Source organism: Trichogramma pretiosum, unplaced genomic scaffold (assembly GCF_000599845.2).
Source record: "Trichogramma pretiosum strain Unisexual culture from Peru unplaced genomic scaffold, Tpre_2.0 scaffold47, whole genome shotgun sequence".
Classification (NCBI taxonomy): Eukaryota; Metazoa; Arthropoda; class Insecta; order Hymenoptera; family Trichogrammatidae; genus Trichogramma; species Trichogramma pretiosum.
In genome coordinates, this window is record NW_019640859.1 from 1,239,563 (window position 1) to 1,253,385 (window position 13,823).

Sequence of the window (13,823 nt, forward strand, 5' to 3'; positions counted from 1 at the left end):
ACCTTCTTTTTCACGATGTAAAAATTCCTATAGATAATTCAATAATTAATATTTTTTATTCCAGGTTTTATAGGCAGTTATCAATATCAACTGTAACTAGAGTTATGAAAACTACTTCTATCCGGTTTTTTGCTGTAAATTAGTATTATAATCTAATATTGCAACATGTCATTATTTACATTATAATTACCGAATTGATTGCTGTAAAAGTCATACATACCATGGCGCATTTTAAGACCTTACTTGTGTAATCAATAATTTTTTATTCTTTCTTAAATCTTCCTCGATACCGTTACCAATAAATAAAATGACACAATGTAATATCATACAAGTTAAATGTCTATAATTTACACAAAATTCTTTTTCCTCACATTTACAAAGGTGGTAACAAATGCAGACCAACTGCTTGCGCACCTAACGATCTTCAATCAATTATGCATTCATCCAATATCGTCTACTCTACTTACGCGCATGAAACGTTTATTCTGGTTTTATTCGCAAAAAAATTACAATGTTGTTTCCTTGGAGATTTATACGGAAAAAGTAGGGAAAAAAACTGTTTCTTTTTCCCCTCGGTAGCTATTAGTCGCTCGTTACAGCGCTCAGCAGTAAGGCTGTTGATATTTTGAATTGATGGCCGCTGCCTCACCGAAACGATGCATAAATCCCTTACTCAGTCTGCTGCTAAAAGTGGCTGGCTGTCATCCAGACTTCACGAGCGGGATAGGATTTTCGCTCGCTTTCGTTTGGGGATGCATGCTCGTTTTACCGTTTGAGATCTGGTTCTCGATCGAGCACATGAACGACATCGACAAACTGATGGAATGCTTCGGGATCCTCACGGGGATTCTCGGATACGGATCCAAGTTACTCATGCTGCGATTAAGCTGGAGGTAAAGCGCACAGTCAGCATTGCTTTTCAATTTTCAATTAAATTCAATTCGCATTGCTCTCGATCAGGTCGGTTTCGAGTTTAGTCCAAATTATCATCAGCGATTACGAAGCCACGAGGGAGCCAGCTTTGAGGGCTGCGCTACTGAAAAACTACAAAATAGGCACTGGTGTGACGAAACTGCTCTTCGGGACCTACACGAGTCTGGCCTTCTTCATACCGATTGAAAATTGCATTAGAATTGCGCGAAACGGCTACACGCCGAGCTTATTGTACAGTGTCCCGACGAGTTATCCCATGATAAAGAAGACAGCGAAAAATCACATCATGGTGAATTTCGTGCAATTGACGCAAGTTATCGTTGCTGGTTCCGGGCACGCTTTGTGCGACGTATTCTTCACCGTACTAGTAATTATCGCTCAAAGTCGCATCATTCGATATTTTTTTCCTAAATTGAATAATTGAAGCAGCTCGAACGCAGGTGATGCACGCGGCTTTCAAATCGCTCGTTCTGCGAACAGCTATAAAAAGATATTTCGAAGTGTGCACGAGACAAAAGAAAGATCTGAAAGTCATTAGCGACGCGATGAACCGCGTTATCCTATATCACAGGGAATTTTTGAAATTCACTCAGATATTCGAAGACGCTTACTGCTACGTTGTGTTCTGTCAAATATTTTGTATAACTTTGCAGACGGTGGGATCAGGATATATTTTGATACTCGTAAGTATTGTTGTAGGCGCTTTTTATATAAATTTATTATCACGTATTGATACGCTTATCTAAAAAATTTTAACTGAAAATATTCCAAGAATTTTGGTTTTTGATCAAATTAAACTGCCATAATATTTAGAATCACTTTTTGTTGCAATATTTTTGAGCTTTCTCCTGTTGTAAAAATTACTAATTAGTTAGCTGAGGATCAAAAAATGTGGAGCGTTGAATTTTTGAAGTACATAAATTTTATCATGGTCGATGTGTTCAGTATAATGGCATACTGTACCGCGGGAGAGTACTACACACATCAGGTATCATTCATAATTCAACCAGCTATCGTACAAACATCTTTGTTAATATTTCCAATGTTTTTAGAGTATAAAAATTTACGAACAACTTTGCAAATCTTCTTGGTACGATTTAAGCATATCCGAAATGAAGTCCGTTTTATTTCTCATGATTCATACGCAAAAATTCGTCGCTATAACTTCGGGAAAATTCAAGAATTTACAGCTGGATTGCTGCACGTCCGTAAGTTTACCGAAATCCTATTCAAGTTTTTGAGAATGATTCTTTTCTTTTCTACGTAATTTTGCAGATAATGAAAGGGACGTATTCGTATTTATCGATGTTCCGGGCTACGCGTAATCGTGATTGATCGAGTTAAAAATTATTGATGTAGTACAGAGTAGTAAATAAATGAGTAAATGAACATTCAAAATATATTTATTTTCTCAGATTTCAATAATAAAATGTAGGTATACTTTCAATGAACGTGTAAAAATGTCAAAACAGTTATACATCGATTTATTAATAATTTCATAGCATAACATGACATAAATGACGAAATCATAAAACAAGAATACAATTTATAATTCAAAGTTAATTCTATAATATATCTTTTTTATTTATTTATTTATTTAATTTTTATTTTTTGGTTGTTGCAAAATACATGAGATTGATGTTGTGTCGTGATCGTGTCGCGTCTCACGCACGCCTAGCTCGATCGAACGCAATTGTCTATATCCCGTCGCATTTGGCATAACGCCCATGAGCAGGTGCACACGAGACGCAACGGAGTTTTTCAATATATATAGGCGAGGATTGATAGCGGCACCACAGTCGTTTGTGTTTTTTGTAAAATTCGTATTAATAACATATTATTATCATTAATATTATTATTATTAATCGTATTGTCACTTTTAGCTGTCGCACACTCCCCAACTTGAAACTGATGTATAAAATTTCATCGTTCCTGGCCAGTTTATCAGTTTGTTTCTGAATCGTCAGTTCAAGGAGGTTTTTTTCTCCCCCCTCCACTCGTTTCTAGTCTACTTAATCGAAAGAGGATACTTTACGAGGATACAAAAAAAAGAAAGTATTACCGAGGCGCGCAGTGCGAAGGACGAGGAGAAGGAAAATAAAGAGTCTAACGTCGGTTACATTAGAACAGCGTGCAAGCTTTGTTTTTTGTTTGTTTTTTTACATCTGGCCACGAACGATGAAGCGTCATACGCGCTTGCGATACAATTTGTATAACGTAATATACATAAATATATTTAAATATATAATCTTTGTTGTTTTGCTTTGGTTTGTTTTTTTTGCTGGCGATAAATGCTCCGTGGCCACACGACTTGATATTAAAAACGGTGGCTCGATGATCGCGAAACGTTGTATACAATGATATATAATTGGCTCTCTCTCTCTCTCCCTCTTTCTCTTTGCTTTTTTTGTCTCTTTCACTGTTCCTCCGATTCTGTTTCTGTTTTCTCTCCCTTGATCCGAGAGGTAAATGGGACGTTGGCGAGTTGTGTCAAGAGGCGATAATAGTCGAGGAGCAGCGTGTGTAATCAATGAGTTTTACAGATTTTAATATCCAGCCAACTCGGCGAAGGTCGAGTCCATCTCGTCGGCCAGAGACTTGTATCTGTCCTTGTTGACGCCGAGCTCGTCTGTAAGAAATTCAAGACAATGGATTAATCATCAAAGTGTAGCTTTTGTTTTCTTATCGCACCGATAATGACTTTCGCGTGCAATTAATGATAATAAGATCGTCGTCGTTTCCTTTTTATTTTATCTTTTTTATTTTTTAATTTGCCGAGAACACTTCTAATGTGATTAATCTACTCGTTAAGTAACTATTGTTTATCTCATTTCAAAATTTTGTAAAGTATTTATTGAAAAATCATACTAATTTTTAGAAAAAAACTGTTAACCAATAAAACGTTAGTAATTTTACTCCTTCGCTTGTTTGAAGCTTATTAATCAAGTATCAGCTTCAACTAATCGTTGCGTCTATAAAAATTCAGATAGTTAATCAATTTGTCGTTAGTTGCATCAAGTGGTATCTTAGTTTGATAAAAATGCTTTTTAAAATTCATTTTTTTTTAGATATTCAGTGAAACATTTTTATGTCATAAAATAAAACTATGTTAAATGGAAGAGCAAAAATTAACTAATATTAATATTTTAAATCGCTAAAATATAGATAAATTAATAATTAAGGAGCCTGAACTATGAGTAATAAAAAAAAAGCTATCAAAGCTCATGATCTCGTGCTTTGACCTATTCATATCATGTCTAAAACGAATTCAGAGGAGATGCGTGAGGAAAAGCTCAGTTGACACTCTTTTAAATTCCACATTCAATTTATTTTTGAACGAAAGTGTGAAGTAGCACGGGTCAATGAGAACCAGTCTTATTACAAGCTTAATTTTTAAATTAAAAAAGTGACCTCGTGAGCTTTTGCTTACGTTTCATCACCTCTATCGCGGCTCGGCGGCTGCGGGAAGTAAGTATCATAACATGGGACATTTTGGAGAGTGCAAGAGAAAGAGAGAGAGAGAGCAGTATTATGAAAGGGGAAATAAATAGTTGTGGAGCGGCGGTGCGCCAAAAATGACACACATGCTCTATTTCTACTAGAATATCCTCGCTCACATGATCGCCACAGCACAACTAATATGAAATATGCTAATCGTGTGCTTGGTCTCATTCTATTTTTTTTTTTTTTTTTCAACTACTCAGCAAAGAGGAAGTATAAAAGAACAAAAGTTAAACAAAAAATGGTTGGACAAGCTATCAATATCACGAAATACCTGCATCGATCGTTTTAAGCTCGGTTGCTTGGCGTGAAGCTATACCACATGTTTATACGTTCTTCCTTTTATTCGGCTATACATGTGCGATTTTTTTTTCAAGATTTTCTGTGGTTGTTTTTTTATGTTTATAGATTTGTGGGATAAGCTTGTTAATTACTTTTTAAACTGCTACAATACAGGGTGAATACGATTTCTAAACTATACAGATAAGAGACGAATCACTGTGCATAACATCAATGAAATTCAACGATACAATTGTATTAAAACGTATATTAGTCGTCGCGTTATCATTAACAAGTAATCAAATTACAAGGGGCATTTTTAGTTACAACTAACTTATGTAAAATATTATTTTTGGCAACTTTAAGGTTTGAACTGGTGTCAAATACGACCAGTACAAAAAAACAAGTAAACTACAAAAAATTTTAAGAACTTTTTAAACGGCTTAATAACGCACGTTCGTCTAACATTTTTATAAAATATTGCGATTAAAGATACAATTTTATATTAAAAATTATTTCATGATAACATTTACTCTTATCTAGTCACAGGACATTTAATGATAAAAATACCCTTGAATTTTCATAATACATAGAACAATCATCAAGGTATAAATTAAACGATAATATCAAGCTCATTTGTTATTTGACATTTACACATAAGGGAACGTACGAAGGTAAAGTAGTGTCAAGTATCGTCTACTACTAGGTTGAGAGGGCGGAAAATAGGGAAGCAGTGTAGTTTTCGAACAAATTTTTGAGTTGAAAAAAAAATTTGTTTTTTTTTGCAAAGAATTTGTCTAATAGCCCGTAAGTTCGGCAAATGTCGAATCCAAGTCGTCGCAAATTGCTTTGTGCTTCTCCTTCTGTCGGAACAAATCGTCTGCAAGAGAAATCGGTTTTTTTTTCGTTTTTTTTTCCATAACAAAGGTACAAAAATTCAGGTGATTTGGCTACATTGACGGTGAACTACTTTTTCGTTTCGACTAACTATTTTTGGTAGAAAAAAAAATTTCAAATAAAAATCATTCTTAAGTACGGCGCTTTTTTCGTCATTAATAGTTAATTGAAAAAGCTGCTCTCTACTGTCCGTTGGTAAATTTTTATAAATTATTATTAATTTTATGAAAAATAAATTAATGTATTTTTCTGTTATCAACGATCGCACGATGATTTTGGCAAACTGACCTTCGAGCCTGTCGACTTCCTTCTGAAGTTTCTTGACAGTCTTTTCGGCGAATTCAGCGCGTGCTTCGGCTTCCTTGAGTTTGACTGTCAAAGTTTTCAATTGTCGTTTGAATTCTTCGACTCTTTGGTTGGCCTACGAAGAATATTGTTTAGTTAAATATAGTTAAAAATGTTTAACCGTATTTGGTTTAATAAATTTACCTTTTCTTCGGAGACTTCCAATGATTTCAAGCTGTTTCCTACGACCTTCAATTCTTCTTCCAGCTCCATAATTTTGCTAAAGATAAAAAACATAGCGATATAATATAAAATAATATTTGTAACGAGAACAAAACCTAAACTATATCTTACGCTTCTCCAGATTTGACGCGGTCTTCTGCTACTTCGAGTTCGTCTTCAACGAAGGCCAATTTACGAGACACTTCGTCGGATTTGCCGTCGGCATCTTCAGCCAGGAGACGAGCTTCTTTCAGTTGATTCGTTAATTGATCCATGCGCTCTTCATCTTGCTGGGCACGGTTCTCCAATACTTTGCACATACTGCGAAATGAGTTCGACGTATTAATCATTTGTCGGTAAAAAGAAATCGCTATTTCATACCGATGAACTGAATCTCTGATAATTTAACCGAAATTGAGCATCAAAAACAAGTCGCAAGATCTCACTCAAATAGAATATTCAATTTTCTATTCAAATACGCGCGAGCAAAAATAGACATGTTTCTATTTTCATAGTATCGTAAGTTTTGCAAAAAAAGAAAACGGCAAAAGTTAATGCAACCATCATTCAGTTCACAGTCTAAATATACCATTTAAAAAACGTAGGACATGTCGTTTCATTGAGACTTTATTTAAAATCTCGACGAAGACGACGTGTTTTCGTCATCGCGCGACGCGGCGCGCTCAAGCGTCTGCATTACGCAAGACATATATAATATATATTATGCGACTCACCGACTCGACTCGTCAGCGGCCTGGGAAGCCTCGGTGAGCTTGGCACTGGCGGTATTGAGACGTTCCTCCGAGCGTTCCAAGTCTTCTTCGATGATCTGGACTTTTCTGTTCAACGCTGCTACTTCGGATTCAGCCTGGATCGCGAGGAATACAATGCAATGTCAATTCAAGTTGAAATCGATAAAAAAATAAGGGGGGTTGGAAGGAGTGGTCAAAAGAAGATCATTAGGCTCACATTGGTGAGGGACTTTTCGCGTTCTTCCAGGTCCTTGTTCGCTTGTTCGAGGTTGGCCTTGTTGGTTGTGAGATCGTTTTCGACTTGGGACAATTTTTTGGTGAGATCCTGAACTTCCTCGAGGACCTTGTCCGCGCGCATATTGGCCTCCTTGGCCTGTCCCTCGCACACGTCGGCTTTGTCCTGTGCATTGTCTTTTTCAAGCTTCATCGCTTGCATCTTCTTCTTGATCGCGTCCATGGTGGATGCTTTTTTGTTGCTCTCTTACCGGTTAAATAAACAATACTGCTTGAATGGAGAAAAAAGAAAAGAAAAAACAGATTAGGTATTGCGTTTGAAAGACGGCCACTGTTTTGGAGTGATTTCAAGTGACACAGAGGAGCGTTTTGTTAAGCAGCTTGCTTGCAGAGCACGAATTTATTTGCTACTTATTAGAGAATTCGACGTTAAGTAACATCAAATGAACGTTAATAATACTAAATAACAATTCACAAAATAACACATAAACAAACAAATAAAATCATGTTATTTGCACACACACGCACACACGCAAAAAAAAAAGAATCGAAGCAACGCACAACGCTTGCAAAGCTCGACGAAAGCTCTGGAGCTTTTATTACGGCACGCGGGGGATCGTAAATTATTATTTAATGATCGCATCATCAATCGGATAAACAAAAAATATCCAAAATCATCAACGGGGGGGAATTTTCATAGCCGACGCGGCTAATAATAGCTCGACGTCGCCGGGGTAACACGCGTTATAAAGTTTAGCGCAAATTTTAGCGGTGCCTGGCGAGTTACTTAAGTGTCACATAAACAATTTCTTCTCTGCGCGCGAACTCGCGGAGACCAGTCCGCGCGTTGGGCGTCGTCGTAGTCGTCGAGAGAAGCTTTTTTGAGAAAAAGCAGTCATCGGCAATCGAACGGCGCCCGTTTATATCTGTGACACGCTCGATCGATGATATGCATTTTGTCGCGATTATGCGCGTTTTAGTAGTTGTTAACGAGGCAACTCGTAACGCATTCGCAATCGTAATTTCCGAAAGAAGTTGGCTACGAATCGAAGTGTGCGCTAAATAATAATCGTGTTTCTCAGCGCCGCGAGCTCGCGAAGATGCCCCTCTACCTTCCGCCTGTCTCAACGAGGCATGACTATAATTATTTCTCTTCCTCGGTCAATTTTTTCGTTTGGCAAAAATAAGGAAACAACAAAACACGAGTCTTTGAAAAAAAAAGAACTCGCGCATAAACATCGTTATAGTCATCGCGACGACGATGATCATCATCTGCGCTCGAAACCCAGGCCGTGCGTATATCTACGGAAATAGCCCGAGGAACGGAATCTAATAATAATCAGAAAAGCGCAAGAACAGTAGCAGGCGCATAAGCATTGGGTATAGAGTAGCGAAAAAGAGAGAGAGAGAGAGAGAGAAGTATATAGACAACTCGAGGTGCTGCCGCTGCTGCTTTCCAGCCGCCTCGAGACTTAGAGCTTCGAATTGCCCCCAACAACCACAAGCAGTGGCGGACGGCTGAGATGATATTTATAGCGTATATATACCAACCGAGAAAGAGTAAGAGAGAGAGAGAGATAGATATAGATGTATACAGAGGCGGACGTAGCGCGAGCTGGGACTTTTGCGCAAAAAACGTATACACATACGCTCGCATACTTTAAACATGAATGCGAAAATGTGGACTTTTCAAAATTATAACGCGAATTTTAACTATTAATAGATCGGAACTGTTTTTTTCGTGTCGCGTGGATATCGTTCGCTTTTTTTTTGTATTTCTTCCGCGAGTCATTGAAAATCGAAAACTCGAATCAACGCGATTCATTTGACAGGAAAGCCCTTTTTCATTAATTATTGATATCAAATCATGTGTGCGAGGCTTCAAGGATGCGACCGTAAAATTTACACATACAATGAGAGAGTGACATTTTTACATTCGGATGCGTCCGCCTGTGCTTGCTTGCCTCGGTCGCGGACTCGACCCACTTAGTCATGTATTTATCTTCCATGCAAACTTTTGGAAATTTATTTCGGGAATTAAAGCTCGAGAGCTTGCGAGCTTGTGCAAAGAAAAAAAAAGAAGAAGAAAAGTCACTCCGACCCGTCCGCACGTACAATGACACTTTTCGAGTGACGCAAGCTCGATGTTGAATGAAAGCTCGAATTACACACTCGAAACGCGCGTAAATAACAACATTTTCTGGAAAAATGCGGGTGCGGGATAAAATAAGTCACCGAGAACTTATTTTTAAAGCGTATAATTAAATATCTGCGAACAAGCGCCAACTACGAGAAAAAAAAGTTCGATCTTCTCCAGAACAATGATGAACGCCGAAGCTTTTTTATAAATAAACTAATTATCGAACGATTATCCGCCGGAAACTCATTTATTTTTGCCGCGGGCAAAATACCTCTACGCGTGACCAAGATGTCTCGGACGCTTGACGCTCCTGTCTTTCGTTCCTCGGATTCAATCGTCGGCATACACAAAGGGCGCCGATGCCAAAAGCGCGTCAAATTCTTCTTTTTTTTCGCTGCTACGCATACGTTTTGCGGGCGTGCGTGCAAACTTTTCCGATCGCTAATTTAGCCTGCATGGATGCTTGAACGATCGTTTCGCGATTCGGACACGGTCGATCAGCGTTTCAAAAAATTCGCCAATTCTTCTGCTCGCTGAGGATTTTGCCAGTTCTATAAAAAAAGCGCTTACACATAACCCATACAGACACACGCGCTCGCGTTCTATTTCTAAGCTTCTCGCCGAAGGTTATATATATGTATGTGTACGTATTAGCCCGTAGCAGATCTTTGATGTCGTTATCGTGCAATCATCCTTTTCCAATTAGCTGGTGACCTTGAATCCGCCGCCGAATAATAGTCCTCCAAAAAGCTACGTAACTCGCGTAAATACACACGCGCGCGTATAGGCACATTGTCGGTCATTTTCATACCCACCCCCGACAAAATGATTGCGCGCTCGCGCGCGCGCGAAAAAGGCCGTAACTCTTCCGTCGCTAAAATAGAATTTGGCTGCAGAAAATGCGCGCATTCCGCCCATTACGCTGCATTTCTCTTTTTCTCTTGTGTGACTCGGGAGTCGCGTTTTCCGTCTCTCTCTCTCTCTCTTGCTCTCTTCTCGTGCTCGTCTATGACCTGATTCTCGCCGCTGCAAAGCACATCAAGAGAGAGAGAAAGAGAGATCCCGAGACGAATTTCCCGGATACGCGCAAACTCGCAAACTACTGCTGAAAACTACTACTTCTCTTTCGATTGTTAATTAATCTGACTCAAGAAAAGGTGATGCTTGCATGGTATATAAGAGTAAATAAAGTCATCAAAACAAATGCTGTCATTCCACCTTGAATCTGATAATTTTAGAAAAGTCAATGGCGTCGCCCCCGCATTCGCGCAGCCAATAAATTTGTTTCCTATTTTTAAGAAAAAAAGCTGCGTTATTACGCCAATCATCTTCCCCTTTTAAGCGATTATAATAACGATCCACTTGTTTCGATGATTATGATGTCAGAGCTCGCAGTACCGTGTGGCTCGCAACGTTACAACGCAGACCGAGACTCTCTCTCTCTCTCTTTCTGTCTCGATATAGTGACAAAAATAACAAAATCTAAATTCGTATATCAATGAAAGAAAAAAACATTCGGTCACACTTTCGAAAAATAAAAACTGCGCGCGGGCGCTTTATGAATTTGACGCGAAAGTTGGAAAACTTTAAAAATAAAAAGCGCTGCCTCGAGGAAGGCGTATTAATAGCCACGGCCGCGAGCGGGATTAGGTTACTTGACGGCTCTCGGTCGCGGGACCGAACTACTACTTGCTTACTCCGTAATGCGTGTATGTACACAGCGTTTCGCAAAATTCGATCGCAAGTTCTGCGTCGACGAAGAAACCGATGCACTAGAGCTGTTGCACTGAGAAAAACTGCAAATGTTACAGACCTCGTTCTCCGCTGAATTCGATAACTCAGAATTTGGACGGAAACGATACCCGACAAATGTACTATAATAAAATTTATTTCAATGGAGGGGTACGGGAAGGGTAAAAAAATGGGCTGCGGATGCGTGTTAAAAGCGTTAAGTACTTACTGCTCGATAAAACCACAGAAACAGTGCAAACGAGAAGCGGCAGAACTAGTAGTAGAAGCAGTTGTTATCGAAAGCTCGTCGAGCTTTTCTTCCGTGGGCCTCGGTCCGCCGTACGAATCCTCCATTATTGCTTGCACCAAAATCATTGGAGTTTACCAGCAGAAGTAATAGAAGTAGAGGCTGATCAAATCAATCACACAACACAGCAAAGTAGAAAAAACGCACGACGACGATTATTTTAATTGGCGATCAACGATTTCGCTTCTCTCGTGGAAGATTGTGCGCGCACTCGCGATGTAAAACTTGTTTCTCTCGCCTTTTCGTCAGCAAAAATTCTTTCAAACCATACAGAGTAGCGAAAGCAGCTTTGCGTGTATTATTTTTGTTAACGATTATTCTCTGCGTTCTTTTCTCTCTTTCTTTTATTTTCTCAATTTCTCCAAGAACGGAAAAACTTACCTACCCGAACGAACGGAGCGACGCGCGTCGAGTGACTCTCGCGGCCTCAGAATTTCGTTCACGACGTTGCCTCGGCTTTTCGGAATATAACGTTGAAAACTCGCCGTGGTGCCGCTATACATGTAGATGTGCGAGGGCGGGGAAGAGCAGCGGCGAGACGCGCTCGGGTAGTGGGGAATCCAAAAATGGCGCGCGCTTACAGCTCTGCTGTGCGAGCTTCTCGTTCACCCATACCTACACAAGCTCTCCTCTAGCTCATCGGATTATTATTTCGACAACGTGAAATTTTTCTCTTCCTCTCTCTTACCCGTTCTTTCTTTCTCTCTCTCTTTTTCACTCTCCGTTTTGCAAGATTGCGAGTGGAACGCGGCATTCTTTTTTCGGCGCTTGCTCCATTATTTTCTACACGATCGGTGCTCTCTCTCTCTCTTTCTCTCGCTCGCTCGCGCATACGATTCTTTTTTTGTAAAAAAAGCTTTTCCGCTCTTTGCCCACATTATCAAATAGCTGCTCTCTTTCGCAACGGTTCTGCGGTTAATATATGTTAGATAGATCTCTCGTTGGGCAATGACAATGAAAACTTTTTAAATATCCCGCTATGGAGCTTTAAAGCACACACACACGCTTTCGAGATTCTTTAAAGTAGAGCGGCGGGGGACTAGCGACGAGGCCTGCTGGCGATGTAACGCGCGCACATCGGATAAATATTTATGTCAATGTATTACAGAGTCTCTGACTGCTTTTTTTAGTTGAATGAGTTCGTATATTTATCTCTGTAAAACTTTTCACCGACTTGTAAGAACGAAAATTGACCTTACCCCAATTAGGATTTTTTGTTCTGGCGGTTCCTCTTTATTTGCCCTGAACAATACTTACCCATTTTTTAGGTGAATGATGAATTTGTAATTTTTTGCATCGCCGAATAATTTTTTTTTCAATCACTGTAGTTTTAAAGTAAATAAGGTTCAGAAAATAGAAAGCAACTTATCTTGTAGACAACGATGTAGATTATTATTTTTCAATAGCTAACTGACAATACATGGATATTCTCTTTGAAAAAAATTCAATTGCCGACTGCAAAATACTTTGCTCAATGAATTTTAAAAAATACAAAAGCAAAATGACTTTTTCATAAAAATAAAATTTTTTAGTTCAAATGCTATCATAACAGATTTTGGACGTTTATAGCACATGTGGATCAAAGACTATGGTTTCCAGCAATCAATTCAAAACTGAATTTAAAAATTACATAATAGACGGTACCTATTTATAGCTAAAGTTACATGTACACAGATGATATAGAGTATTTAATTTTTCTAATTTAGTACACAGTTAATTATGTGCTTGGTTTTTATTCATCCAAGATGGTAAAATAAATTTGTAATTATGAACCTCCACACGTATTGAATGATTATTGTTGTATAATCAACTTGTTTATTTTCATTTCCGCTGATCCATGGAATTTTTGAAAGCTATTATTGGAACGAACATCTCAGAATCAAAATATGGATTTTATCAACCAAGTCATTGAATGCTCTACTTTCGCACTTAAAATTGATTTAATAATTTTTTCTACTAAAACTTTACTATCACAAACATGTTCCAGAAGTTGAAAAAAATTTGTAGTTTTTAGGAGTAAATAAACAAACTAGGATCAATAAGTTTGATTTAAAATGTTTTATTTGCCACATTTTTATTAGCTCAAACGATATCATCAGGCTGAACAAAAATAACCTACGGGTATTTTTGTGCACCACAATGTATTCTTTAATATAAAATTTCTATACGCGCAAATCAATCTTCAATTTTCTACAAAAAATTGAGTATAAATATTTACAACGCCTCAAGTTTATGATTTTTTTAGATGATATAAAAGTAAGAAGTTCGCATAAGAAAAAAAATTCCGGGTATAACATTGAAGAATTGTAAAATTCTTTTTAAAGTACCATTCAAAAAAGTTATGTTAGAGAAATTACGAAACAAAATAAATAAATAATTGCAAAGTTACATTTTATGTTGATATATTTCGTAACATTTGGATTATTTTTAATAAATCATGCAAACTGTACATTCATTTTTCATGATAATCAAATTTCATGATGATTGTACATTTAAATTTGCTATAAAAAAACTTTTTAAAATTTCATTCTTAGCGCATTGT

The 13,823-nt window shown here is 37.9% G+C and overlaps 2 protein-coding genes across 3 annotated transcripts; one reads left to right on the plus strand and one right to left on the minus strand.

Moving 5' to 3' along the window:
- The first annotated feature begins 756 nt into the window (after positions 1-756).
- LOC111694681 (putative odorant receptor 83c) lies at positions 757-2,268 on the plus strand. The gene is made up of 6 exons (XM_023463643.1): positions 757-893; positions 961-1,300; positions 1,374-1,616; positions 1,805-1,921; positions 1,986-2,141; positions 2,209-2,268. Exons 1-6 carry the CDS (start codon positions 757-759, stop codon positions 2,266-2,268), a joined length of 1,053 nt encoding a protein of 350 aa, XP_023319411.1.
- A 781-nt stretch (positions 2,269-3,049) lies between these two features.
- Positions 3,050-11,752, minus strand: LOC106654458 (tropomyosin-1). 2 transcript variants are annotated; one of them, XM_014374355.2, is made up of 7 exons: positions 11,667-11,751; positions 7,087-7,371; positions 6,852-6,985; positions 6,250-6,438; positions 6,100-6,175; positions 5,899-6,031; positions 3,050-3,562 (listed from the first exon to the last, which is right to left on the minus strand). In XM_014374355.2, exons 2-7 carry the CDS (start codon positions 7,324-7,326, stop codon positions 3,480-3,482), a joined length of 855 nt encoding a protein of 284 aa, XP_014229841.1. In that variant the 5' UTR covers positions 7,327-7,371; positions 11,667-11,751; the 3' UTR covers positions 3,050-3,479. The 2 variants fall into 2 exon arrangements, with proteins under 2 accessions (XP_014229841.1, XP_023319416.1); XM_023463648.1 differs by lacking the exon at positions 3,050-3,562 and adding an exon at positions 5,411-5,593 and having other exon boundaries at positions 11,667-11,752.
- Positions 11,753-13,823: the final 2,071 nt, after the last annotated feature.